The 26,830-nt window shown below is 35.5% G+C and overlaps 2 protein-coding genes across 2 annotated transcripts; one reads left to right on the top strand and one right to left on the bottom strand.

Annotated features, from left to right (window-relative positions):
• The first annotated feature begins 693 nt into the window (after window positions 1-693).
• LOC111429068 (putative ankyrin repeat protein RF_0381) lies at window positions 694-26,348 on the top strand. The gene is made up of 2 exons (XM_023064855.2): window positions 694-811; window positions 21,804-26,348. The coding sequence occupies exons 1-2, from the start codon at window positions 727-729 to the stop codon at window positions 24,710-24,712; spliced, it is 2,994 nt and encodes a 997-aa protein (XP_022920623.2). The 5' UTR covers window positions 694-726; the 3' UTR covers window positions 24,713-26,348.
• On the bottom strand, window positions 16,722-19,071 carry LOC139432188 (KRAB-A domain-containing protein 2-like). The gene is made up of 4 exons (XM_071200584.1): window positions 17,757-19,071; window positions 17,362-17,697; window positions 17,030-17,307; window positions 16,722-16,979 (listed from the first exon to the last, which is right to left on the bottom strand). Exons 1-3 carry the CDS (start codon window positions 17,848-17,850, stop codon window positions 17,267-17,269), a joined length of 471 nt encoding a protein of 156 aa, XP_071056685.1. The 5' UTR covers window positions 17,851-19,071; the 3' UTR covers window positions 16,722-16,979; window positions 17,030-17,266.
• Window positions 26,349-26,830: the final 482 nt, after the last annotated feature.

Below are 26,830 nucleotides of genomic sequence, written 5' to 3' on the forward strand. Positions count from 1 at the left end.
GCCTGATAGCATTCACTATCTCTCGGACTCGTTTCCTCTCCATCGGCGTTTACGTCTACTCTACTATTTACTCTTTACCATTACTTCAATTATCTCTTCTATCCTCTCCATTTTTTCTATCTCCTAATCTCTAAGGAAATAAATTTTACAACCCTTTTGAATTTTTTAATGAACTTTTTAACGCCATGGAATTTTAACATAAAAAAAATATGAATTGTAAAACTCATTTTTTTATGGCAATTTTTTGACTCTTTAGTTTTTCTTAAAGATAATAGTTTACGCGTTAATTGTCTTGCCATGTACCACTATGTGCCGCCATGTTTACCTAAAATTATTCTAAAAGTTGGCTATAAGTTTTAAAAGACAATTTATTTACATTGAATCCTCTTAATTATTCACGATTATTGATAATATTTCTTGATAGTTATTAAGCACGAAATGTTTATTGTTTCAACGCTTATCGTTTCCATTTTATATCAATTAATTTTTGTATATATTTCTGTGTATAATCTAGACAAAACAGTCAATATATATTTATTTATTCACTTTAATGATAATATTGTTTTTAATAAATAAAAATTGCATCAAATAATTTTAATAGCCATTTTAAAGATAAGATTAAATAAATTGTAAGCCTATTTATCGTGCTATGTTTCATTTCCTTTGTTAAAATGTGTTTTTGTAACATTCATTAAAGTAACTTTCTAATAAAAGAACGAAAAATGAATGAAAATATCGAAAGTGTCACAGAATCCGATACACCCATCAATCTTTAACCCGTTGTTTGCTGCTGCTCAAGTTGAAACTGATGGTAGGTATTAAACATATCTCTTAAATTACACTAGACAACAAATTTACATTTTTTAAATTTTTCTTTAGTAACTGTGTACAGTTTTACTTTCTCTTACACTCGTTATAATAACAATAAAAGCAAATTTATTCTGGTACGTCAGGTTTTGGTACAAACGATATTGAAGAACAAATTAAATTCTCTGTGAGCAGCAGATGAAATCAATTTAGGTTTTCTAGATTTTCTCAATTTGCTTTATTTGTTATTCATGCATTCAATTTTTGTTTTTTGTATTTTTTGTCTTGTGTGCTGTATTCATTTTCACTACTTACTTAGAAGCAATATGTTTTGTTCATGGGCACTGGGGGAAGAGCAGACCGAGCAGACCTCACTACTTTGTGGTGTTGTCTGACCCAGCCACCTGTTAGCCTTTGCAATTTTGTTTTTGTAACTTTATACTTATTTTTTATTATTATTACGTTTTTGTATTTTGTTTTTTTTTTACTTGTACACTAATTGTAAGGGTTAATAAAGGCATTATTATTATTATTAAATAATATAAATTAGGTACGCATATTATATTATATCAAATTGTATCTTCGGTACTTTCTGATATCAATGTCCAACAATAATTAGCCAACATATCACTGTTCCAGTTGCCCTCATAACGTTTTTCAATAACAGAAATGTCTTGATAAAATCTCTCACCGTGTTGGTCGCTGACGTAGCCGAATTTCGGGGAAAGAAATCCAGGTGCGAAGAAGATCTAGGTCTAAGAAGGACTTAGAACTACTCTAGAAAGAAGGTCTAAGAAGTTCATTAATAATTGCTATATAATTATCAGATTTTGTGTTTCCTAGAAAATTTTGGGCCACACTCTTAGAAGCATTCCAAGTCATTTAAAGTCTCTTCAAATGGTGCATCTTGTTGTAGGCGCTTAATTTGGGGTCCTACAGAAATTCCCTCTTTAAGTTTTGTATTTGAAATATTGGGAAATAAAGGTATTGGAATCCACAACATTGCTTTGACGAAATTCTTCATCAAACCTAAATTTATATGCAATTTCGGTAAAAATATTTTATTAGATTCCGCTAATGCCTTATGAAGTATATTCTTTTGACCAGGAATATACTAAGCCCTAAGATCTCGTCACCTACAAAATAATAAACATATGTCAAATTGAATGGTAACATTTAACGTATTTTTAATTCAAGTAGTCTTGTGGTAATTTCCTTTTAAGACGACAGTGGTTGTTCTTTTTGCTGAGGTTGTATGACTAGTAGTACTTCTGTGTATTGTATGCTGTCAATTTTTAATTCGTTGTGTAGTTGATCATTGGAGATACTGCTATGCGTAATATTTTGTTTTGCAAAAACCTGAACCTTATTAAGATTTGATTTAGCCGAGTTTCCCCAGACAATGCAGGCATAGGTGATGAGTGGTCGAATGAGTGTTTTATAAATTAGGATAGCGTTTTCGCATTTAAGCCTTGTTCTCCTGTTTATCAAGGGATACAGTTGTTTCAACTTTCCATAACCTTGATTAACTTTTTGGAATATATGGCATTTCCAAGTTAATCTTGTGTCAAGGAATATGTCAAGATATTTAACCGGTTCGTCCTAGGCGTTCCATCTAATACTTTCTCCATTAATTATTAATTCCGGTGAGCTTTTAAATCATTTGAGTGTAAAAATACATGCAACAATATGTGCATGTATTAGGTGCGTGCACCATGAAGTTGTTCAATTCCCGCTTGGTTATTAGCTCTACACCCCCTGTGCACAGCTGTGTTCTTACTGTTTATGTCACCCAACATCAGAATTTGGCGGTTAGATTAATTTGATGTCCTCCTCAATGAGGGCTTTGTTGGGTTGCTTGTAAGCACTAAAGATGTTAAGGGTAGAGTTATCAGTTAGTGTAATTTCTATACCGATAATTTCAATATTACTGCAGTTAACTAATGGGAGTTGTTGATTCGTGAATTTTTCCTTAATTAATATAGCCACCCTTCCGGAAGATATGCGATTATTTCTGTCCTTGCGATAGATTTTGTAACCAGGAATTGTGAAATTATCATTTAGAGCTAAATGTGTTTCAGTGATATATGCAACGTCAATGTTTTTTCTCTGTAAGAAAGTTATTAGTCTATTGCGTTCCTTTTTAATTCCGTTAATGTTTAAGTAGAGTATTTGGAGATCGTATAGAAGTATATTTGCGTTATCAATCATTTTTCTGGAGAATATTGGAGAGGTTTGCTAAAATTAATGTTTTTAATTGGTGCAGCAGCGGTTGTAAGTATGAAAGTATAGCGGATATTATGGTATTAACGATGGGATCAGTTGAGGAAGTTGTAGGTTCATTTGAATTTTGTGATGGATTTGTATTTTTAATTGCATTTGCGTATGATTTATTGGGATTATTAGAAGAATTGAATAGGATTGAGTTGGGTTGTTAAAGTGTGAGCAAATTCGTGCCGTCTTTGTCGACTTGTGTTAGGTTTATTTCTACACTGAGACAAATTATATGAAAAATTGAGCTAAATCAATTTAGTTGTTAGACAAATACTCATTTATGCTAGAAAATTTATTCATTTACCTAACGTAATTTAGCTGACATATACAATTCTAATTAATCAAATTTATGATAGTTAATTTATCTATTCACTGAGGTAATATAACTAATTCTTAGAAAAAGAAACTACATCGTGGAAACTAGTTGATAAGTCTAGTTGTTGAGTACTTTAGTTACCTAAAGTATTTGGTATTTTTGTCTATTTTGTTCTAGTCTGCATTTCTATATACATTTAACATTGAAATATTTTACTACTTAAAATATTTATTTAAATCTCGTCCCAATAAAAGAACGTCGTTCCCTTGATGTTATTAGAAGTGCAAAGTTAAATTAAAGTTTAATATATGAACAATACGATAAATTGCTCCAAAATAATAATAATAAAAACCAATTCCTCCCCAACCATATTAACATTAAACCTTCTGATGATGGCCTAATAAGCCGAAACATGTAAAGGAAATATTTTAATTAATACATCGATTAACAGTATAATAGAAAGTAATATTTATTCAATTTACCTTAAATATTTTACCTAAATGGACAAATGTACTATTATGAAGTACTTTATTTAAATGTATTTTAGTCGTTTTGTCTACCTATTTTCATCGTTACATCGATCGTTTATAGAACATATTTCTTAATACAAAAATTGCTTTTTCATCGTCGATAACGATCGATAAAGCATCTGTTTTTGAGGATTCGCTACCAACTTACAGTTATAAACTTTCTTCATTATTACAGTTACAAACCTGTAAGACTATACTCTTGTTTTGTTAGAGGGAAGTCCACTAATATTAATATGTTTTGTGGTACTCTCAGTCGTCACAAGTCGTCATTAACGTGTTCAGGTATTCGGAGTGTTTTTAGGATTTGGTAAGAAATAAAAATGGATGTGCAAGTTCAAGATACTGTAACTACTTTGTTACAGCAGTGGGAATTGCACGTTACTTACATTAGCCAATTACTTACATTCGTTCGGAAATTGCAGTGAAGTTCCTCATAAATATGAATATCTAAATTTAAGTGATGTAAGTAAAGAACTAAACACAATGGCGCTTCCTTTTTCACGTTCCCTTTTAAATAATGTGTTATCGTGTACTCATATAAGAATAAATAATACTAAGTATAGAAAAAATGATGTAATCGTAATAAAAGATTGAAACTCTGTCCATGGTTTACAATTTCACTATATTATTTGTGTTGCCAACGTGCACTATTTTGTTACTAGTATTGTAAATATTAGAAAATACGACGATCATACTTTATCTTGTTTGGTTCAGCAACTTCAAAGTTCCGTCACTAGCATTTTAAATATATAATGTTGTACTTATCCACCGATAAATATTATTACTTTAAATGATGATTGCTCATGTGTAAAATTAAAATCACCATTCGAATAAGTCTTTTTTTCTTCGTTTTATTAAATGAAAAATGATATGTAGTTCTTTTATAGTTTGTGTTATTGATATGTATTCTTTATAGTTTAAGAAAAATAATTGTTGATATAATTACTACAATATACTTGAAATTATATTTGTTATATGTATACAGGGTGTTAATAAACAAACTTTACACACGCTGGCAGGTCCAATACTCATTGGTTTTCGAGATATGGAATTTTTAAATTTTCATTGTCAGCTTTAAATTTGAATGCGACATCCCGTTACCATTAACGCGATAAAACAACAGCCGCAGAAACTGCATGTCAATAAACATTTTGTGACTTATTCTTATTTAAGCTAGCTTATTTTCGCAATGGTTCAATTTACATTTGCGGAATACGCCGATATGCAGAAAAAAAATCCTAATACACATAAGTCCAATACTCATTTATTTTCCGAGATACGGCTTTTACAAAAAAAAAATTACAACACGCAACGCATTTAGCACACTCGTTATCGCGGAAGATTTTCAAACTGTCGTCCTTCCTCTTGTAAACAAAGTTGCACTCGTTGTCGAAGAGAATTACGCACTCGATTGAAAGCAGTTTGATTTCTTAGTTGCTGGCAACCGACTACTATTCTCTGCCAAAGTTCATCTTCTGTATAAACTTCCGTGGCATAAACAATACCTTTTAAATGTCCCCAAACAAAAAAATCCATTGGCGTTAGATCAGGAGATCTTGGTGGCCACGCGACAGGTCCTCCACGACCAATCCATGTTTTCGAATCGTTCGTTTAAATAGTTTCTTACGTTTAGCGAATAGTGGGCTGGGGCTCCATCATGCATAAAATACATGTTTCTAATAACGTCTAATGGCACATCTTCCAGTAACTCGTTTAAATTGTCACGCAGAAAGTTCAAGTAGATTTGACCATTTAACCGATTCGGTAAACGAAATGGTCCAATTAAAAAATCACCCACAATGCCGGACCAGACATTTATCGAAAATCCAAATTGATGGTTTCTAACATGAGTTGCGTAAAACAGGCTTCATCTGTAAACAAAATCTTCCCAAGCAAATCTGGATTTAAATTACATTCATGTATCAGCCATTGGCAAAATTAGATACGGGGACGGCAGTCCGCCTCTAACCGTAGATGATGAATCTTCTGTAAGTGATACGGATGAAGTAATTGTTCTTTAAGGGTCTGCCAAACAGATACAGGATTTACGCCGATAGCTCTACTTATTCGCCTGGTACTCACGTGGGGATTATTATTTACAGCTTGCAAAATATTATCTTCGGTGTTTGGCGTGCGGACTGTACGAGGTTTGCCAGTGTCTGATTTTGGCGGCTTAAAGCATTCTGTTTCTCTGATCCTACGGTCGACTTCTTGAAAGGTTGGATGAGATGGAATATGCCTCGTAGGATATCTCTGCTGGTAAATTCGTCTAGCTTCACGCGAATTTCGACGAGCTTCGCCATAACATAAATGCATATCGGCGTATTCCGCAAATGTAAATTGAACCATTGCGAAAATAAGCTAGCTTAAATAAGAATAAGTCACAAAATGTTTATTAACATGCAGTTTCTGCGGCTGTTGTTTTATCGCGTTAATGGTAACGCGATATCGCATTCAAATTTAAAGCTGACAATGAAAATTTAAAAATTCCATATCTCGAAAACCAATGAGTATTGGACCTATGTGTATTAGGATTTTTTTCTTGTTTTTGTCTCTACTATCACCTGCCAGCATGTGTAAAGTTTGTTTATAAACACCCTGTATATGTGTATACTTGTTTTCTTTATAGTTATATCTTGATAAAGTATCTAGTGAACCGGATATGAATAATAAACATTAATAAATATTTTAAACACAAAAATGATCAAAAGGTTTACAATATTTTGATAAACGAACTATCGTCAATATTAAATTCAACTATTTGCAGTAGTTAATATAAATATATTATTATATAATACATCAAAACAATGTTGTGATAACACCTACTGAGATATTTTGACTACAAATTGTCGATATTACAGTGAAAAATTTAGGTACGACGTCTATATTTAAATAATAAAGCTATCTACTACCATTAATAATAAAAATAATATTAATAGTAAAAACATTTATTAATATTATATAATGAAACTAATTTGATTAGGTATTTATAAGATACATTTTTCGATCACTTATCTATCTTAAATTATCGAAATAGAATTTGTTTTTATAACTAGTAGTAGTAGTTAGCTAATTTTTGACTAAAAATTCTAGATAATATGACTAAATTTTAGGTAGTTTTCCCACATTATTTTTTTCAGTGTAGAACTAATTTGTTCTAGATAGTATTTACATCTTCTGCGATTGGCTGAGTGATTTTCATTACAATTAACACATTGAGGTGCATCACTAGTAGGTTTTGGACATTCATTAGTTAAATGATTTTTTTAAATCTTTGACAATTTCTTGATTGACTTAAGGTAGATGGACTCGGTTCATTGTCATCTGGTCGATTGTCGAATTGAGAAAGTGGAAAAAACGGATTTGTTTCGAAAATATGAACAGCTTTGGTATTTGGAGTCCACATGTATTTCTTTAAGGTTTCATTTTTAGTGGTGACGATTCGTCAGATTTTCTCTTGGAGCTCATATAGTTAACGTTGAATTACAATCCCTTAGGGTTGCCCCTCGTTTATATCGATATATAAGGGTTGACACTCCCGATAACACGATAAATAAAAGTTAAACATTATGAATAAACCACTCGATTAGGTTTACGTTAAGGTTTATATCACTTGAATCAGATCTCACAATGCGCACGTCCGTATCGCTTGAATGACCGACATAAGCTGCCAGTTGTCCTAATATCAGCATCAAGTCATTGATATTATTGCAGAATGAAAAACCTTCATTGGTTGAAAAATACTGTGACACTTCTTTCTGGCAATTACGATACACAGAAGTATGTGTGCCTGGAGCTAACAGCGTCCATACTTGAAGTCTACATCCTAGTATTTCCGCTTGAGATTTTGACAAATTCAGATCTCGAATAAGATCATTTAAGTTTGACTGATTTACTAAATGGGGTTCGTCCTCTTGAGATGGCAAATATTCATCATAGCTGGTCGATAATTCGGAAATTTGTTTTTTTGCTTCTGTAATGACATATTCTTCACTCGAAACACCTATAGGTCTGGGTACTGGCAAGGCTTCTGAATCAGGTACCGGACGAGTAGGAGAAGTAGTATTTTTGTTGGAGAACCCGACAGTTTTCGTGCAGCAAAAGTAGTCTTGCAAATGGCATAGCGCTGTTCTTACCGTTTGATTAGCCCCAGTTTGCCCAGTCAGCCCCGTTTGATTATCTATATGTTTATTTGTTATCCCCAGTTCCTTTTTTTTGCTTGCTTTTTTTTTTGATTCGCCATTAACATCACAGTCTCGATATTTCCACTGCTCATAGTGGCTATTAAAGTCACCCAAGTATATTGCAAGGTGTGGTTGTATTTGAATCACTGAGGTTGGCCATGAAGTGATTTATAAACGGTTCTGTCTCCATTTTTGACTACGACACTGTGTATTTCATTATCTGAAGAGGTACAAATGGGGGTAGCATTTTCTATATCGTGTTCCCTGAATTGCGACCAAATCAATATTGTTATCCTTCAAAAATCTTAATAAATACTACCTCTTAAGCGGCCCATACACGACGACTCTTGCAGCGTCGCATGCAGCGACGCCAAGAGTTGAGCCGCATGAAGCATCGTGTGTAGGGAAGCGCCATTACTCATGCGACGGCATCGGCAGCGGCGACGGCGACGGATTCAAGACCGTGGCAGCCTCCGGCGCCTTGCAAGAGTCAACGTGTATGGGATTGCGACGTGCATACGACACCGAAAGTATCGCTTTAGTTTATTTCCAACGTCCATTGAAATGGCATCGTTCGCCGAAAAAGATTTTTGGAAAAAATTTATAAACCTATATAGAATGTACCCATGTTTATGGGACTCAAAATCAAAAAATTACATCAACAGAAACTGAAAAACTACCGCCATAAATGAGCTTGTAAAATTGTCTGGCAGTATTTAGCTTTCTGCCAGCAATATTTAATTTTCTACAAGCAGTATTAGTATTCTGGAACCAATTTGTAGTCTATTGATAGCAGTACCTAGCCTTATATAAACAAGATCTATCTTTTTAAGCAGTTTCTAGTATTGCATAGGTAGTATTTGTCTTCCGAAAGGAATTTTTGATGTATGTATGTAGAAAAGCACCTAGGCCCCAACCTTGTACGTCCTCCTACACTCTCTCCGGCTACATCAATCAGCCTAAGGAATTTCCGAAGGCTAGGATACAGCTCAGAGGTGTGTTCCTGATGCCATCTGTGGTCGACCATTCCTCTCCGAAGTCTCTCATTCTGAGGTCTTGCAGAGTGGGGCATTCACACAAGATGGGTCGGACCGAATTTTTGATCGTCTATAGGAAGTATTTAGTCTTCTGCAAGCAGTATTAGTATTCTGGAACCAATTCCTTGGCTATTGGTAGCAGTACCTAGCCTTTCATAAACAATACCTATCTTCTGCAAACAGTTTCTAGTATTGTATAGGTAGTATTTGTCTTCCGCAAGGAGTTTTTAGCCTTTTGCTGGCAGTATTTAGTCTTCTACAAGTAGTATTGGTATTCTGCAACCAATTTGTAGTCTATTGGTAGCAGTACTTAGGTTTCTATAGACGATATCTATCTTTTTAAGCAGTTTCTAGTATTGTATAGGTAGTATTTGTCCTCTATAGGAAGTATTTAGTCTTCTGCAAGTAGTATTGGTATTCTGCAGCCAATTTCTTGGCTATTGTCTGGCCAGATATGCATTGCTATAGGTCCGTCGATAGTGGTTAAAGAAGTGCGGCACGACGCCACAAGAGTCTACGTGTGTAGGCCGTTAAAATCCGTCGCATGCGACGACTCTTGCGGCGGCTCTGGCGGCATCGCCGCAAGAGTCATCATGTATGGGCCGCTTTAGAGCAGCGGACGGCAACGCTCTGACTCCACAAAAACACGTAACATGTCGTTTCTTGGAATAAGCCTACGCAGCCTGCCGCCCATTCGAGTGAGTCAGTACTCAGTACGCTGCGATACTTCGAGTTAACTAGCCGCATTTTTATCGTCAGTTTTAGCTGCATACTTGTCAAAAAATATCATGAGTGAAAGACCGGAAGAGTTTAACGGAAAAAGTATTTGTTTATTATGCAACGCCAGTGTAGCAGTGCCTAAAAAAAGTAACATTGAAAGACACTTCAATACCCTGCATGTGTCGTGTTCACCAGACCAGTTCAAATTTGGAAAAGTGCTACTATTGCATCTTTGAAGGTGTCTCATTTGTTGGCTAAGAAGAAAAAGCCTTTTGTAGACGGGGAAATAATAAATGAAGCCTTCTTAACAGCTGCTGATTCTGTCTTTCAGAATTTTAACAATAAAATTGAAATTATTGCTGCTATTGAAGCGATACCATTGTCAGCCAGAACAGTGTCGAGAAGAATCGAAGTTATCGCTACTGATATGAAATCGGAGTTGGAAAGTGATATTAAAAAGTGCAAGTTTTTTTCTCTTCAACTCGACGAGTCTACCGACATTTCCAACACTGCACAGCTATGTGTTATTATTAAAATGGTATTTCATGATTTTACCACAAAGGAGGAATTTTTAAAATTGTTGCCGCTCAAGGGTCGCACGCAAGGTAAAGATATTAACGGTGCATTTATAAACTTTGCTGAAGAAAGTCAGTTACCATTAAAAAAGTTAGCTGCCATAGTGACTGATGGTGCGCCTGCAATGATAGGTAATAAAAATGGCTTCGTTGCACTTTGTATGGCAAATGATGTGTTTTCTCAGTTCGTTCATTACCACTGCATCATCCACCAAGAGGCGTTGTGTGCCAAAACTGTTCGTTTTGAACACGTCATGAAGATTGTCGTAAAGATAATCAACTCTATTAGGGCTGCGGCAATGCAACACCGTTTGTTTCGGCAGCCTTTGCAAGATGAAGATGCTGAGTACGCGGACTTGATATTGCATACAGAAATTCGATGGCTGAGCAGAGGCAAAGTACTTGTGCGCTTTCTCAGTTTGATAAACGAAATCAAACAGTTCTTGTCAACGAGAAACGAAGATTATCCACACTTAGGGCAAAAATACAGAATCTGAGAAGATAATCAAAAAATGGAAAGATATTAAGAATCTGTACAAAGTACCAATAAACTTAAAGGTCTAGTAATACCATTATTGTTTTGTTGTCTTTCACTTGGTCCAAAGTTTCAACTTCACTACCGCGTCAAAAAATGAAATTACACTTCATCATCTGAAGCTCTGTGGAATTGTTTCGAATTCCTGCTTTGGAATTTTCTGGAAAGATGCAGATTCAAGAAAGAAACTTTAAGATAATGGCTCTTGGTAGTTTGTCAGACTTATCATACTACTGTTATACTTGATGGGACACTACACGAATCAAACTGACCTGAAGCACCATTATGGAGTAAAAACTCCAAAAGTAATTATATGCAGAGATTGTTGGCTAGGTATGACAAATTTATTGAACACGAACATTAAGTTGTCGTCATCAAAGGTTGAGTCTTCGTTATATTCAACATTCTGTCAGAGTGCAAAATGATATTTCTTGTAGATGGTATTCACATTAATCAAAAAATGTCACTTGAAAAATGAGGTTAGTACGGACGTAAGATAGATAACAAATTTCTGTTTGGTCAACATCATTTTCCAGCACAGCTTTAAACACGGCAGTTTTCAATCGGTCGCCTCCGGCTAGCATTTTTTTTTAATGAAACGTCAAAAAATGTCACTTGAAAATGTAAACTTAGAACGAACAGAAGATAGATAACAAACAAGAATCCTCTACGTCATTTTCCAGCACAACTTCAAACTAGCACAGCCGTTTTCGAAGACATCGAGGTCGCTAAATAAAAATAATACCGAAATACCGGTATTTTACCATCAATACCGGTTTTTAATACCGGACAAAAATTGTCCGGGATCCCGGTATTGCAAGATGGATTGCAGATTTCGGATTTCTCACTGATATAACAATAAAACGTAATGAACTGAACCTGGAAATGCAAGGAAAAAATCGTCATGTTGCGAAAATGGTTGGATCGGTGAATACATTCAAAGCCAAATTGACACTATGGAAATCCCATTTACTGAGAAATTCAATTTCACACTTCCCAAACTTAAAGAAAATGTTCGATCATATAATCTGTTTTTTATTTAAATCAATTGTCAAAGTGTCGTCAAGTTGGTATTGAAAGTAAAAGCGCATGTCGTGACTTTTACTTTAATTGTGTGTCACCACTGTCTATCAAATTTGTTAAGATTGATTAAAAAACAATTTACATATAATTTTTTTGCTGCTAAATCTACCATAAAAATGTTAAGAAAGGGTGGAACGGGATGTCAACTGTCTAAACGCGAAAAAAACTCTATAATTAGGTATTGTGAAGAAGTACAGACGGAGACACCAAATACGAATTTAAAATATATATGTGATAAAGCTTCACGTATTTTTGATGTATGTGTATTGCACTTGAGTTTTAAAATTAAATTTGTATTCAACATAATTGTATTAGGTTCACAGCACGACGGTTTTTAAAATTATTGAAACCTACAAAAAATATCAAACTGCAAAAAAACCAAAAACACAAGGGCGTTGTAAAATGAACTACAAAACGGATAATAATTTATATTTTATTAAAGAAGAGTTAGGAAGACAAATACAAAAATTGCATGAAAAGAAACAGTATTTTAATCTTAATGATTTACTTAATTTTTGCAAGAAATGAATGTGATTTTACTAATGGTAGATCAAAATTACATAAAATTATAAAATCTATGGGATATAGATATAAAAAGATTAGCAATAGAAAAGTGTTAATTGAACAACCACATATAGTTTCAAAAAGAATTACATTTTTAAAGACATACTTGCAATACCTAGAATCCGGAGAGTATACTTTTGTTTTTCTTGACGAAACTTGCATTTACGAAAATGGCACCCAAGTTTATCAATGGGTAAATGAAAATGAAAGATTCGGTATTCCGCAAAGAGCAGAAGGCGAAGGAAAAAGATTTACAATCTTGCACGCAGGCACTTCGTCAGGGTTTTTGCCAAATTGCGATCTCTTGCTCAGTGACAACACGGAGCACAGAGATTATCATAAAAATATGACGTCAATTATTTTTATGGAATGGGTGAAAAATCAATTACTTCCAGCATTAAATAATTTGGGTGCGAAGTGTGCGGTAGTAATGGATAATGCTCCATATCACTCAAAACAAATCGAGAAAGCTCCAAGTTTCTGCACAAAAGAAAATGATATGAAAAAATGGTTAACTGAACATAATATACAGCTTGAACCAACCTTAAATAAAAAATCGTTATGGGAAATAATCCGTTATTACAAGCCTCAAATTGAAAAATCCTTTGAAATTGACAAATTAATAAGAGACCATGGCTATACTGTTCTTCGCCTTCCTCCATACAATTGCCAATATAATCCCATTGAATTATGTTGGGCGTTCTTAAAAACTTATTACAATAAACATGTTCAGTCCAGCTCGGAGAAAAACATCTGTCGTGTCAAGGAGACTTGGCAAAAAGCTCTTGGTCATTACACTCCGGAGATGTGGGCAAATAGTGTTCGCCACTGTGAAGAACTAATTAAAAAAGATTGGACAACATTAATGGGAAATTCATTAATAACTGATTTACCTCCTGTCATCATCCAACTAGCGGAAGACTCAGATTCTTCCAGTAATTCTGATTTTAAACAATATTCAAATTTTAATTATAGCACTTAATTATGTTATCTTAATATATTGCTCACGAGTTTTAATTTCAAAAATATATATTAGCCAAGTGACGAGAGATTAATGGCTTCGTCTTTAAAGTGACAATCAGTGACAACTTTGTTTAGAATATACACAACCTTACTTATTATTTAGTGGAAAATATTATAAAGCGTGGTCATAGAACATGGTATCTAGGGTGGTACAGACCGTTTTTTTATAAAAATTTGGCAATGACAATTGATTTAAATAAAAAACAGATTATATAAATGTATGTGAAAAAGATATTGATACCAGTTCGTTTGCCTCACAATTAAATACACTTTTCGACGAATTTAATTCTCGTTTCCAACAATTTAAGAATCTTGAACCTATCCTGGAGTTCATAATTAACCCATTCGCAGAAGGTGATGTTTCAGAGAAGATCAAAAACTATTTTGACATAGAAAATTACGATGCATTAGAGCTGGAAATAATAACCACGAAGAACGACTTGAGCCTGAAATCATACATAAGGGACGAAAACTTTTGGAATATTGTTGATGAAAATAAATATCCTATTTTAAGAACATTATCTCTTAAGATACACGTGTATAGTGCTTCAACGTACGCATGCGAATCCATATTTTCAACAATGAAGCACTTGAAATCAAAATATAGAAGCAGAATGACAAATATCAATTTGGACCATTGTTTGAGGACAGGTACATCAAATTATGAGCCAGATTTCAACAAGCTGTCGGAAGAAATGCAAGGTCAAGGATCACACTAATTGTTGAAATTACTAGCAACTGCTACTGACTTATGTATTATCTATGCCTCATGTAGGTGCCTAATAAACATCTTTTTTATCCTTGTTTAACATTTTATTTGCGTCAACCATTCATGCGCCCTTCAGGAGTAAATTATTTTAGAATGAGCCCTTAGGGTGGATAAGGTTGCCAACCACTGTCTTAGAGTAACTAGTGATCTCTATGTTTATTTGGGGAATACGAACGGAATCTCCGAAATTTCTTGTCAACAAGTCTTTAGGAGGATTGTTTGGTTTAAAGCAAGAAGTATCATCGACCACAACGCGAGCAGCAAATAAAATCAGTTAATCAGATTTTCGGTCAGCAGGATTAAAAGTAAAACAACTTTTTAAAATAGCTAATATTTCGATTGTTGATTACAATCTTCTTCAGAGCATTTTATTGCTAAACGATTTTACAAAGAAAAAACGTAAGTCAAGCAACCATATTTAAGAAGCAAAAAATATAACTTACTTGTAACTCGAAGTGGCGTAAAATCTCAAAATTCGTCAAAATTAAATTGAGATTGGATTCAGGTTATTAGTAGAATTCTGATGAGAAATCTATCATGTCTGAGGGATCATAAGTAGGCTGAAGAACATCATTCACAAAGGCGTGATTTATTAAATCAGTGTCTGCTAGATCATGATTAGAAATTTCCGAGCACAACACATAGCTTCCAGCAACAGCTGAAGCATCAGATACAACTACAACATCCAATAACGTCGCGGAAGACTCAGTGACACGAGTCGGCTCAGCAATTACTTGAGTCATTTGTAAAGAATCAAATAAAGTAAGCAAAGTAATTGTATCATTATTGGTAGTTTCAAACAAATTAATATTTAGATAGGCACAAAACATTATCATATTGTAACTTAACTTCAGTTAATTGTATTTCCAGCTGTTCAACAAAGACGGTGGTTTATACAAATAACCAATAACATGACTCCGAGATTCCAACCTAATTAAAACCCATATCCGCTCATAAGCCACATCTCATCAATACAATCAATCAAATAGCAATTCAAAGTGTTCCTATCCTTACGAAAGAAGGTATAGCCGTTAATCCCCACCACATCGCTACTAATCTCTCTAAACAAACGTAACTACTTAGTATCCTTCACCCTTTCTTCCCACCAGCTCATAAATATCTTCCAGGCACTTAATTTCCACAATTTTATAATCCTTTTTGAAATAAACATTATAGTTATTGGTCCATACTGCCGAACGAGAACCCACTCTTTTAATTGTTTTCTTCAACAACAACATTTTACGTAACGTCAGATCCTCCTTGATTACAATGTTGGTGCCTTTCAATTTGCTCTTCTTAGCGTAGATTATTTTCTTGATATTCCGATTCGTGAACCGCACTATAATGGGTAACTCCTAAATTTTCACGGCATATTTTTATCACAATATCATCAGTTGATTCATCCTTAAACCTTTCCTTAACACCAAAAATTCTTAAATTTTCTCTCCGTGTGTATTGCTCTAAATCGTCAATTTTACGATTCGCCTCTTCCAGTTGACCTTAAAGACGAACAACTTCTTTTTTTTGTTACCTTGAATTTCGTCTGGATTTTTGTTATTAATAAATCACCCAACTACATTAATTTTGATAGTATTTTATCTACAAATGCATCTTTATCCGTCACTGAAATATTTTTATTACAAAATCTAGTTTCAGGGCCCGACATGATCCAAATATAAACAAGTTAGAGCACTGGTTTGGAACGGAAATACGTCTACTCAAAACGAACGCACATAGCGGAATGAATATGTTTGATGAATTTTTGCGATTTGTGTTCTCACTCAAAAAAACACCTTTTTACATTTGACGGTCGTGCGTCTTGCGTCTGCTTGTTCCACGTTTTATTATTAAGTTTTTCGACTTTTTAATTGGTTCATTACTCAATTTTGATTGTTTTTAAATTTTAACATGTTTTTGATCACTTTAACTTTAACTTTAACATTTAAATGTGTACGATTCGGTGCAGGATGGTGTTGAATATATGGTGGTCAGTATTAGAGTGGATGGTAAAAATATGGCGTTGTGTGTGATGTATATGTTACGGGTGATGATGTAAACCGGTCATTTACGATATGGACCGGGCAATATCGTTAAAAGCCATTTCTGTCGATTTTTACGTTAATGGCCGGTCGGTAACGTAAATTCCCTCTAATAGTGGGCAATGTTGTTAGATGTAAAACACATTCGATACAATTAACAACAACGACTGGGCACTGTCGTTAATGACCACATCATGTTAGACAATGATGAAAATAAACAGGGTGTTATTGTGCTAATTGTCTGCTTTATTCTCACAAGGCAGGCATGGCATTCCATGGCATTTTCAATTACATAATATTCCTGTCGATTTACATATACATTTCTTGGTCTTGCATTTGGTTTTGCACTGACATCGTTGGTATCCCTGAGAACCAGAGGGACTAGCGCAAGCAGCAGCTTCACGCAATGTGATTTCCTTTTCTGTGGCTCCGTGCAAAAGTTGGTCTTTATCGAGAAGTTTTTCTTTACAAGGATTGAACTGGGATCTGGTGTACTTGGATTTTAAGACACCGCTTTCTGTACCTAAAAATAAAATAATGAACTTAACAGTTTCAATTTTATTCGTAACTTACAAAGCTTGTACAGATTATCCTCAACGTGAGTGATCACCGCTAGCACATTTCGTGGCGATCCACGTGCTCTGCAAACATCAGGTACAGGAACACGTACAGTGAATGTACAATCTACTTCATCATTTTTTGCGCTTGCTTTTCCAAACATTCTCTAGATTTCTTTCTGTGACTGACGATATTTTCTTGAGTTCTGCAATGGAAACAAATTCCTTTAATATCCGTGTCGCCATCCGGTAGTCAAGTGTTGCATGTATTGCATTTCAGTGAAACCTGTGAGGCTAAAAAATATGAAAATAAGTATAACTTTAGCAAAATCTGTCTCAGTTACTTACGCTCCAAATCTTTATCTCGCTTGTTCATTTCTGGATCCGATTCTGTTTTCTTGGTTTGTTTAGGCGCTTTCATTTCAGATGTACTGTCATTATCGTCTCTATTGTCTTCTGTAGTATCTCTTGTATTATCATATGTACTATCTTCTGCATTATCTGCTGGTATTCGTAGAGTAGTTTCGTTAATTTGCTGATCTTCTTGTAGTGCTGCTGTTGCTGCTGCTTCGAAATCTTTTTCAGAATTAAGGTTTGGTATTTCATCGTAAGGGATTCCAGCTGATGCCAACCCCACCCTTGCTGAACACCCAAACATCGCTTCGTAAGGTGATCTGCCGATACCTTAAAAATACATATCTATCACTTAACATTCATAAATAAGGAAACGGATTGCCGAATACCTGAATGAAAGGCTCGATTTTTATGAAACTGTACGTATTTTAAGCCAGAAGGCCAGTCATTACTATTATTTTCTGCCATCCAAGTAGCCAACATTTCTTCAATGTCTCTGTTGGCACGTTCCACCGAGCCTTGGCTTTGGCTATGTCTCGGACTTTTATGTCGTTCCACATAGCGTGAAGTTCTGTTAGGACAGAGTTAACGAATTCTCGTCCATTATCTGAGTGTAAAATGACGGGTGCTCCAAACGTAGTATAGATGTCGAACAAATAATATGCAACTTCTTCCGCCCGTTTCGTTTTCAATGCTTTCAGAAGAACAAATTTTGTTAAATGATCTTGGTACACCATTATGAAACGAAAGTCGTGATAGCTTTGGGATTGCATATCGATGAGATCTACTTGAGCCCGGGAATTTAATGCAGAGTGCAATATAGGCTTTGTTACCAGACCTTTCTTTGGATGAGACGATTTCTTCTGGCAGTGTACGCAGAGTCGCAAATACGCCATAATTGTTTCTTTCGTGATATTGGGGTACTTCGTTTTTAGTTCAGCAACCATTCTGTTTCTGCCGCCATGACCAATAGCAGAATGCGTAGAATGAAGAATATCAAATAAATCTTCGTTTGGAACATAATACAGTACGGGTACTGCATTATCTGATACAGGCTTAATGAGACGTTCTTTGCCACCGATCATCAGTGTGTCATATTTTCGTACCATCCTATATTCTTTCACTGTCTTCTTTGATCCAGGCGTGATGAGTATCGTTTTAGATTTTTTAACCGCTGCTATACGGTTGTTATATTCGGTCAGGTTTAAAAAGGCTTTGTTATCATCACATTTACCGCTTATAATAGACAACAGAGCGTCTTCAAATCTTTTGCGCATGTCAACGACATCCATATTTCAAAAAAAAAGTAACAGCCAACCACGACGACGTTGAGATGCCTATTTAATGCAATCACTTGGTGCAAGAAACAGTTTCACTCACTGCGGTCTTTTCACACACTGTAATCCACACATCCACTGCCCACTGCGTCTGTCAACACGTCTGAACACGTAAACATTCCGCAAACTGCTGGCAACGCAGCCATGCCCGAGTAGTTCCGGGTAGTGACGATAACAGCCGGCTCATCTTGTAATTATCAACATACGAGAGTAACAGATGGTACTCGCACATTGCTCGATTTAATCATGATTTGGTTTTTTGTGGCCTTAGGTTGGGTAGATCTCTGCGTACTCCTATTCTGAAAACATTGCGCTCATTTTCATCGATTAATTATGATAACTTTCAAGCTGATTTAAATTCGCTATCGTGGCAAGATTTTCTGTTAGAGGACGACATTAATATTAAGGTAAATAAACTAAGTGAAAATATATTAAATCTTTTTGATAAGCACGCCCCTCTGAAATCGGTGGTCTTTACGCGTCCTCCTGCACCTTGGTTAACTTATACCATAAGAGTGATGATGGGTTTACGTGATAGAGCTCTCAGGAAATACAGAGCAACTAGATCATTGGTGCTACTATAGGGACTTGCGCAATTTGACAGCTACTGCTATTAAAAGTGAAAAAAGGGCATATCTCGATTATTGTTTGCGTACAAAATCGCCCAAAGAAACGTGGAATACTTTGAAAAATTTGAGGGTTGGTAGGAAGAACATATCAATCAATTTATCTGATCAAACAATTAATGCTGATACTATTAACGATCATTTCATTAATTCGATACAACTCGCATCTCCACCAGATGAAATTTATAACTACTACACTTCAAATTTTGTTTGTGGTGTGACCGGCGACTTAGCTATGAATTTTTCTGCAGTTGAGGAGAGTGATGTAATGAAGGCTTTATTAACTATTAAAACTAATTCTGTCGGGTCTGACGGTATAAGCTTACAAATGATTAAACTATGTCTACCTGTTTTACTGCCCTACATCACACACGTGATTAATGCATGTATAATTGCGTCGATATTTCCAGATAAATGGAAATGTTCGCTGGTTGTACCACTACCCACAAAATCTGGTCCACACACTTTAAATGATATTAGACCCGTATCGGTTCTTCCAGTTCTGTCTAAGGTACTGGAAAAGATACTGGCATCACAGTTAACGAGTCACCTAAATCAGTTTGAAATCTCGCCCGATTTTCAGTCAGCTTTTAGATCTGGCTACAGTTGTGCCACTGCGCTGGCAAACGTTACGGATGACATTGTTACAGCTAGGGATGCGGGATTAACTACAGTGCTTGTGCTTTTGGATTTTTCAAAGGCTTTTGATATGATTGATCATAGGTTGTTGTTATGTATACTTCATTATGTTGGGATGGGCCGATGTGGTGTTCAGTTAATGGATAATTATTTGCGAGATCGTACACAGAGTGTGTTGTTTGGGGGCAGTCAATCCAGCATTTTAAATGTGAAATCGGGCGTGCCACAAGGCTCAGTGCTTGGTCCACTGCTGTACTCGATACATACACTCAATATTCAAAAGTACATTCGTACCTGTCGCTATCATCTCTATGCGGATGATACACAGATATATTACTCTTTTAAGCCATCGGATGTTGCGTTAGCTTCTAGTCAAATCAATCAGGACTTGAGCGGGATTCTCCGCTTTGCGGATGATCACGGTTTAGTGGTAAATTCGGATAAAACTGTTGGTTTGGTCTTTGCGAATGGAAGAAAGAAACTGGCTGCGCAGCGGGATCTGGGATTGCTTATTGGAGGGGCTGAGGTGATGTATCAGGATTCGGTCAGGTATTTGGGAGTCTGGATAGATTCAGAATTAAGATTGAGGAAGTTTGTGTCCTGTCTAGTCAGGAGGGCGTTTGCCAGTTTAAAGATGTTATATTCACACAAAACGGTTTTGAATGTGAAACTTAGAAAATTGTTATGTGAGTCATTTGTCCTATCACATTTTAATTACTGTGATGTACTTTATCATTCGTTTATAGATCAAGTTAGTGCTGGTAGAATTCAGAGAGTGCAGAATAGTTGCTTACGATTTATCTATGGTATTAAACGTCGTCAGCATGTTTCTCATATGTTAGAGGCCGCCAATTGGATAATATGTGGAGGAGAAGGTTTTTACATACCGCTTTGTTTTTTCATAGTGTGTTGACTTGGCGAATGCCTCCTTACCTATAACTTACAGAACTGATATTCATAATCTCGGTACTCGATTCAGAGGTCAGGTCGCAATTCCAAGGCATAGGACTCAACTATTTAAGAAATCATTTTCATACAATATTGCAAAGTATTCCACTGATCTTAATCGTTGCTTTTGTTTTAAGTCGAGATATAAATTTAAAAAGGCCGTCATAAAATATTTATCTGAGCTGCGGTGAGGGTGGGTTCGTTAGTTGTGGCAATGTTCAATGTGTTCAAATTGGTCAATCGGTGGTTCTGGTCAAAAGCTGTTTGAAATATTTAGCTTAATCCATCTATATTGTTAGCTATCTATAGTTTTTCTTTTTTTCTTGCGGGCTGCGTGACGGAGTGGATCGTGACTATGTTACGAGCCAAACGCAGTCCATTTGGTTGCAACCCCGTTCTATTGTAAATTTTTTTTTTTTTTTTGTATATTCATGTTTGATTTTTTGTTTATACTAAATATGTAAACTATGTGGGTTGTGCCAATAAATATTATTATTAACGAATTTTGAGATTTTACGCATCTTCGAGTTACAAGTAAGTTATATTTTTTGCTTCTTAAATATGGTTGCTTGACTTACGTTTTTTCTTTGTAAAATCTTTTAGCAATAAAATGCTCTGAAGAAGATTGTAATCAACAATCTAAATATAAGCTATTTAAAAAGTTGTTTTACTTTAAATCCTGCTGACTGAAAATCCGATTAATTGATTTTATTTGTTTGGTTTACAACTTGTACGTTTGTTTGTGTCTTGTTTGGTCAAGAGAACCTTTCTGGCTTGTTTGACCGTCAGTACGACAAAAGCAATATCTTGTCTTTAATTATTGTCATAATAATTGTAATAAAGTAATTCTTATTATAATTTACTGAGCAGTTTAATTTAATGCTAGATTCTGAAGACCGGATTCAACAACTATATTTATCATCATTGCATGCGCACATATGTCAAAGACCAAGATCTCAAGAACTTGACGATGAATGGCAGTGCACATCATCCGTACCCTATTGCAAAACAATAACAGCGTTGTTAAATCATATGACATCATGTCAAAGACGAAGATCTGAAGAACTAGCCGATGAATGGCAATGCACGTCATCTGTACCCCATTGCAAAACAATGAAAGCGTTACTAAATCATATGACATCATGCCAAAAGCTTCAGAACTGCATGGTGCCACATTGTAGCTCTTCGAGGGAACTAATAAGCCATTGGAACGATTGTGCGAAAAACGATTGTTCAATTTGTTTACCATTGAAAGAAGCGGATGAACGCAGCACTAGTCCTTTTCATTGGGAATTTGCCCTACACCTTGCCGCTGCCAATAACAACATCGAATGGGGCCAATTATTGCTGATAAAAGGAATGGATGTTAACGCACGCAACGCGTGCAATCAGACTCCTTTGTATGTTGCTATTATGTGCGGAAACCTTGAATTTGGACGATTTTTAATCGAAAACGGAGCGGATGTTAATGTTAACGACGATGATGGACGAATAAATGTAAATTTAACAATTTTACACTATGTCGCTGTGATTGGAAACATTGAATTGGGGCGACTATTATTAAAAAACGGTGTTGATGTTAATGCGAAGGATATCAATAAAAGGACACCGTTACATTTCACTATTTTGGCAGGAAACATAGAATTTGGTCGGCTACTAGTCGAAAATGGGGCCGATGTTAACGCTAAAGACAATGATGGGAAAACCCCCTTATATTTTGCTATAGTGTGGGAAATGTTAGAACTTGGACGGCCCCTAATTGAAAATAAAGCAGATATCAATGCTAAGACAAAATGTGAACAAACACATTTACATTTGGCTGTAAAGTGTAAATGCATTGAGTTTGTCATGTTCTTAATTGAAAATGGGGCTGATGTTAATGCTGAAACAAATGAAAATGCGACAATTTTACACTATGTCGCTGTGAATGGAAACATTGAATTGGGGCGACTATTATTAAAAAACGGAGTTGATGTTAATGCGAAGGATATTAATAAAACAACACCCTTACACGTAACTGCTAAGCTAGGACACATAGAATTGGGTCGGCTACTACTCGAAAATGGAGCCGATGCTAACGCTAAAAACAATGATGAGGAAACACCCTTATATTTTGCTATATTCTGGGGAAACTTAGAATTTGGGCAGCTCCTAATTGAAAATAAAGCAGATGTTAATGTTACGATGAAAGATAACCTAACAGCTTTACATATGGCGGTAACATTTAATCATATAGAATTTATCATGCTCTTAATTGAAAATGGGGCCGATGTTAATGCTGGAACAAGTAGAAATGAGACAGTTTTACACTATGCCGCTATGAATGGAAACATTGAATTGGGTAGATTATTACTCGACAATGGGGCCAATGTTAACGCTAAAACCAATTGTGAGGAAACACCCTTATATTTGGCTACCATGAAAGAACACATTGAATTTGGACGGTTCCTAATTGAAAATGGTGCAGATATTAACGCGGGGGACAAATGGAAATATACACCTTTACATTGGGCTGCTAGTTATAAGAACAGTGAATTTGCTTGGTTGCTAATTGAAAATGGAGCTGATATTAATGCTAAAGCTACGACAGGTGAGACAATTTTACTTTCTGCAGCTATAGGTGGAGACATTGAATTGGTTCGACTACTACTCGTAAATGGAGCGGATGTTACAGCTGAGCTCGCTTGGAAAGAAATATCCAACACACAGCGATTTTGTGAAGAAATACTTTCACAGTTTGCCTCTAGTACTGGAAACCTTGAATTGTATCGGCTACTTCTTGAAATTGGAGCGGATTTTAGAGTTAGTACCATGTCACCCATGTTTGTTGCCGAGGAGAATAATAACCTTGAATTTATTCGCTTGCTAATCGAATATGGAGATGATGTTAACATTAAGAACTATAATGGAGGCACTCTGTTACACTTTGCCGCTATTAGAGAAAACATTGAATTGGGGCAACTTCTACTCGAAAATGGGGCGATTGTTGACGCTAGAGACAACGCTGAAAAAACGCCTTTACATTATATTGTCTCTAACTTTTATGATGATTGCACGGCTGAATTTTTTTGCATGTTGTTATATTACAACGCGTCTGTAAATGAAGCTGATAATTTGGGATATGTGCCATATATAATTGCCTTAAATTCCAATAATGTTAAAATGGCGGCTATGTTATATGATTATGTAGACGAATTGGATTATGTTGTTGTACTTGAAACACTGAACGCAGCAATGTGTTTATTTACGTTTAACAATTCTATACCTGACGACTTTTTTGAAGACTTAAATAAAGCAAACATAGATGACGCGACAGACGAACAAGTACTTAGAGATATTAACGGTATTGGTTTTGCACCAATATACGCACGTTTTACTCGTTGCCATAACAGTATAAAATGGGTTTGGTTGCTTTTAAGTAAAGGATTTCCAGTGACATTATATGACATCGAAGTCTTTTACGAAACGAAAGGTTTTTGTGAAGAAATTGAAGCAATTTTATCGTCGGAGGTGCCTATCAGGTATGATAATTATTGTGGATCTTTTATAAAAAAGTTAATCTATAATCGAATCGACAATTACGGTTATTACTTTACGACAAATAATTACTTTGCAAAAAAGGGACATGTTCCTAGCTTAATACAAATCGCGCGAGATCGTTGTAGGAAAGATATTTTTAACGAACATCAAACAGGTGCTAATTTTAAAGCGTATAATGTTATTATGCGGATGGAAATTCCTAAATTAATCAAAGATATTCTAGTATTAAAACATCCAATTTATACATTAAATTGAATAAAAAGTATTATGTAGAAACGATAGAAATAGTTTAACTTCAACTTTTATTAAAATTATTAATTTTAATTCAGGTTTTGTAAGTTGTAAATAAAAGGTTTTCTAATCAAACGATGAATCCGAATTTAGTATTTAGACTGTACCTCCATTAACTCCTTTTCTGATAATAAAGTTATTATCTTTCAGGCTCTAATGCTTTATGAGGATCACTATGGCAGGTACCAAATTCTAAGGTATAATCAGTATTTTATGTACAAATTTTCTATAAGAATTCTATTAGAGAACACTGTTATATCACAAATCCGTGATTCACCAACCGGAACGTATTGCCATCTCAAATACTAGATGTAGGAACACTAAACTGGGCTAATATAGGCACAGGAATCAGATTTTTACAGCCTACAGAAGCAAATGTGGAAACTTTTCAGACAACACAGAAAATAGATAAACGAATTGATAGAATCGAACCAAATAATAATAATAATAATAATTCACTTTATTGCCCAACAAAGATCAATTACAGGACAATATTACAAGAAAAAGAAAATAAGAAATAACATATGCCATAAAACAAATATAATTCACATAAACACTCTTACACTATTATTGATTGTTAGTTAGTTTACACATCCTCTGCACCGGGGAGTTGGCTAAAACATTGGATCTGCAATTCCTCAAATAAAACTGATTTGTACTACGTGTTGCACGCGTAGGCACCGCGAAAATGATCCGCGACAGCAACCAACCACAATCCAATTCACCTTGCACTAACTTCTGCAAAAACTTGATGCACTGGTCATCTCTTCTTACGTCTAGTGCAGAAAAGTTGTGACGCCGCAGCAGGGATGCGTAATCCATTCCACGATCCGGGTATGATCCGTCCAGGCGTAGAGACAAATATTAGAGAAATCTCCTCTGAATTCTCTCCAATATAAGTCTATTGCTGTGGCGACCAAATTACAGAGCCATATTCCAATTTGGACAATACAAAAAAAATAGGTCGAAAATAGGGTCTTGTACACACCGATATCAGAAAAAGCACGCGAGGTGCGCAGAACGAAACCAAGCATCCTCGCTGCAGAAGATGCAATATTTTCGATGTGAGGTACAAAAGACAATTTGCGGTTAAAAGTTACTCCCAGATCCTTGATTGTAGATAGTTTCTCAAGAAGAACACCTTCTATATAATAAGAAGATGGAAGAGGAGACAGCTTGCGTGTAAAACTAACCGCACCGCACTTATTGGCATTAATCTTTAGCTGATAACGGTTACACCATTCCACCAAGCCGTCCAAATCCGACTGAAGACTGACAACATCACGGTCCGCAAAAATAGGTCGGAATAGTTTCAGATCATCCGCGTAAGCTAGTACGCTTGATGAAAATTTGTCTTGAAGGTCATTCAAGAAGATAACAAATAGTAGGGGGCCCAGATTTGAGCCCTGAGGAACATCAGACCTAGCCGTAAACTCCATAGACACATAACCGTTGTAGTACACATAATTTATACGACCCGATAGGTAAGAGGCAAATAGTTTCATAAACTTAGGAGACAAGCCAAAAGCACTAAGTTTATACAAGAGGACGTCATGATGAATCATGTCGAATGCTTTAAAAAAATCAGTGTATACCACATCTACCTGACCGCCCCTATCCAAAGATTCACAAATTACCTCAGTAACCACCGCGAGGTTGGTAATGGTCGAACGTCGCTTGATAAACCCATGCTGATATGGTGACACAAATGACTGAACCTGTGGATAAATCATCTTGTAAATAATCTGTTCAAATACCTTAGCGAAATTGGACAATAACGATATTGGTCGATAATCAGTAATGTTGGTACGTTCGCCATGCTTGAATACAGGAACAATGCGTGAGCGCTTCCAAAGCTTAGGAAACGAGCAAGTGCTTAAGGATAGGTTAATTATTAAATGAAGCGGAACTGCAAAAACTGCACAACAATCACGAATGAAAAATGCAGGAAGATCATCATCACCAGCAGTAAATTTATTAGGTAACCTTTTTCGGAAATGAAGAACCTCTTCTTCGGTGTCATCGGCAACAAATACTGGAGGATACGTAGAGTGTACATCAACCATGTTATAAGCAGAGACA

The sequence above is a fragment of the Onthophagus taurus genome, chromosome 11, assembly GCF_036711975.1.
Source record: "Onthophagus taurus isolate NC chromosome 11, IU_Otau_3.0, whole genome shotgun sequence".
Classification (NCBI taxonomy): domain Eukaryota; kingdom Metazoa; phylum Arthropoda; class Insecta; order Coleoptera; family Scarabaeidae; genus Onthophagus; species Onthophagus taurus.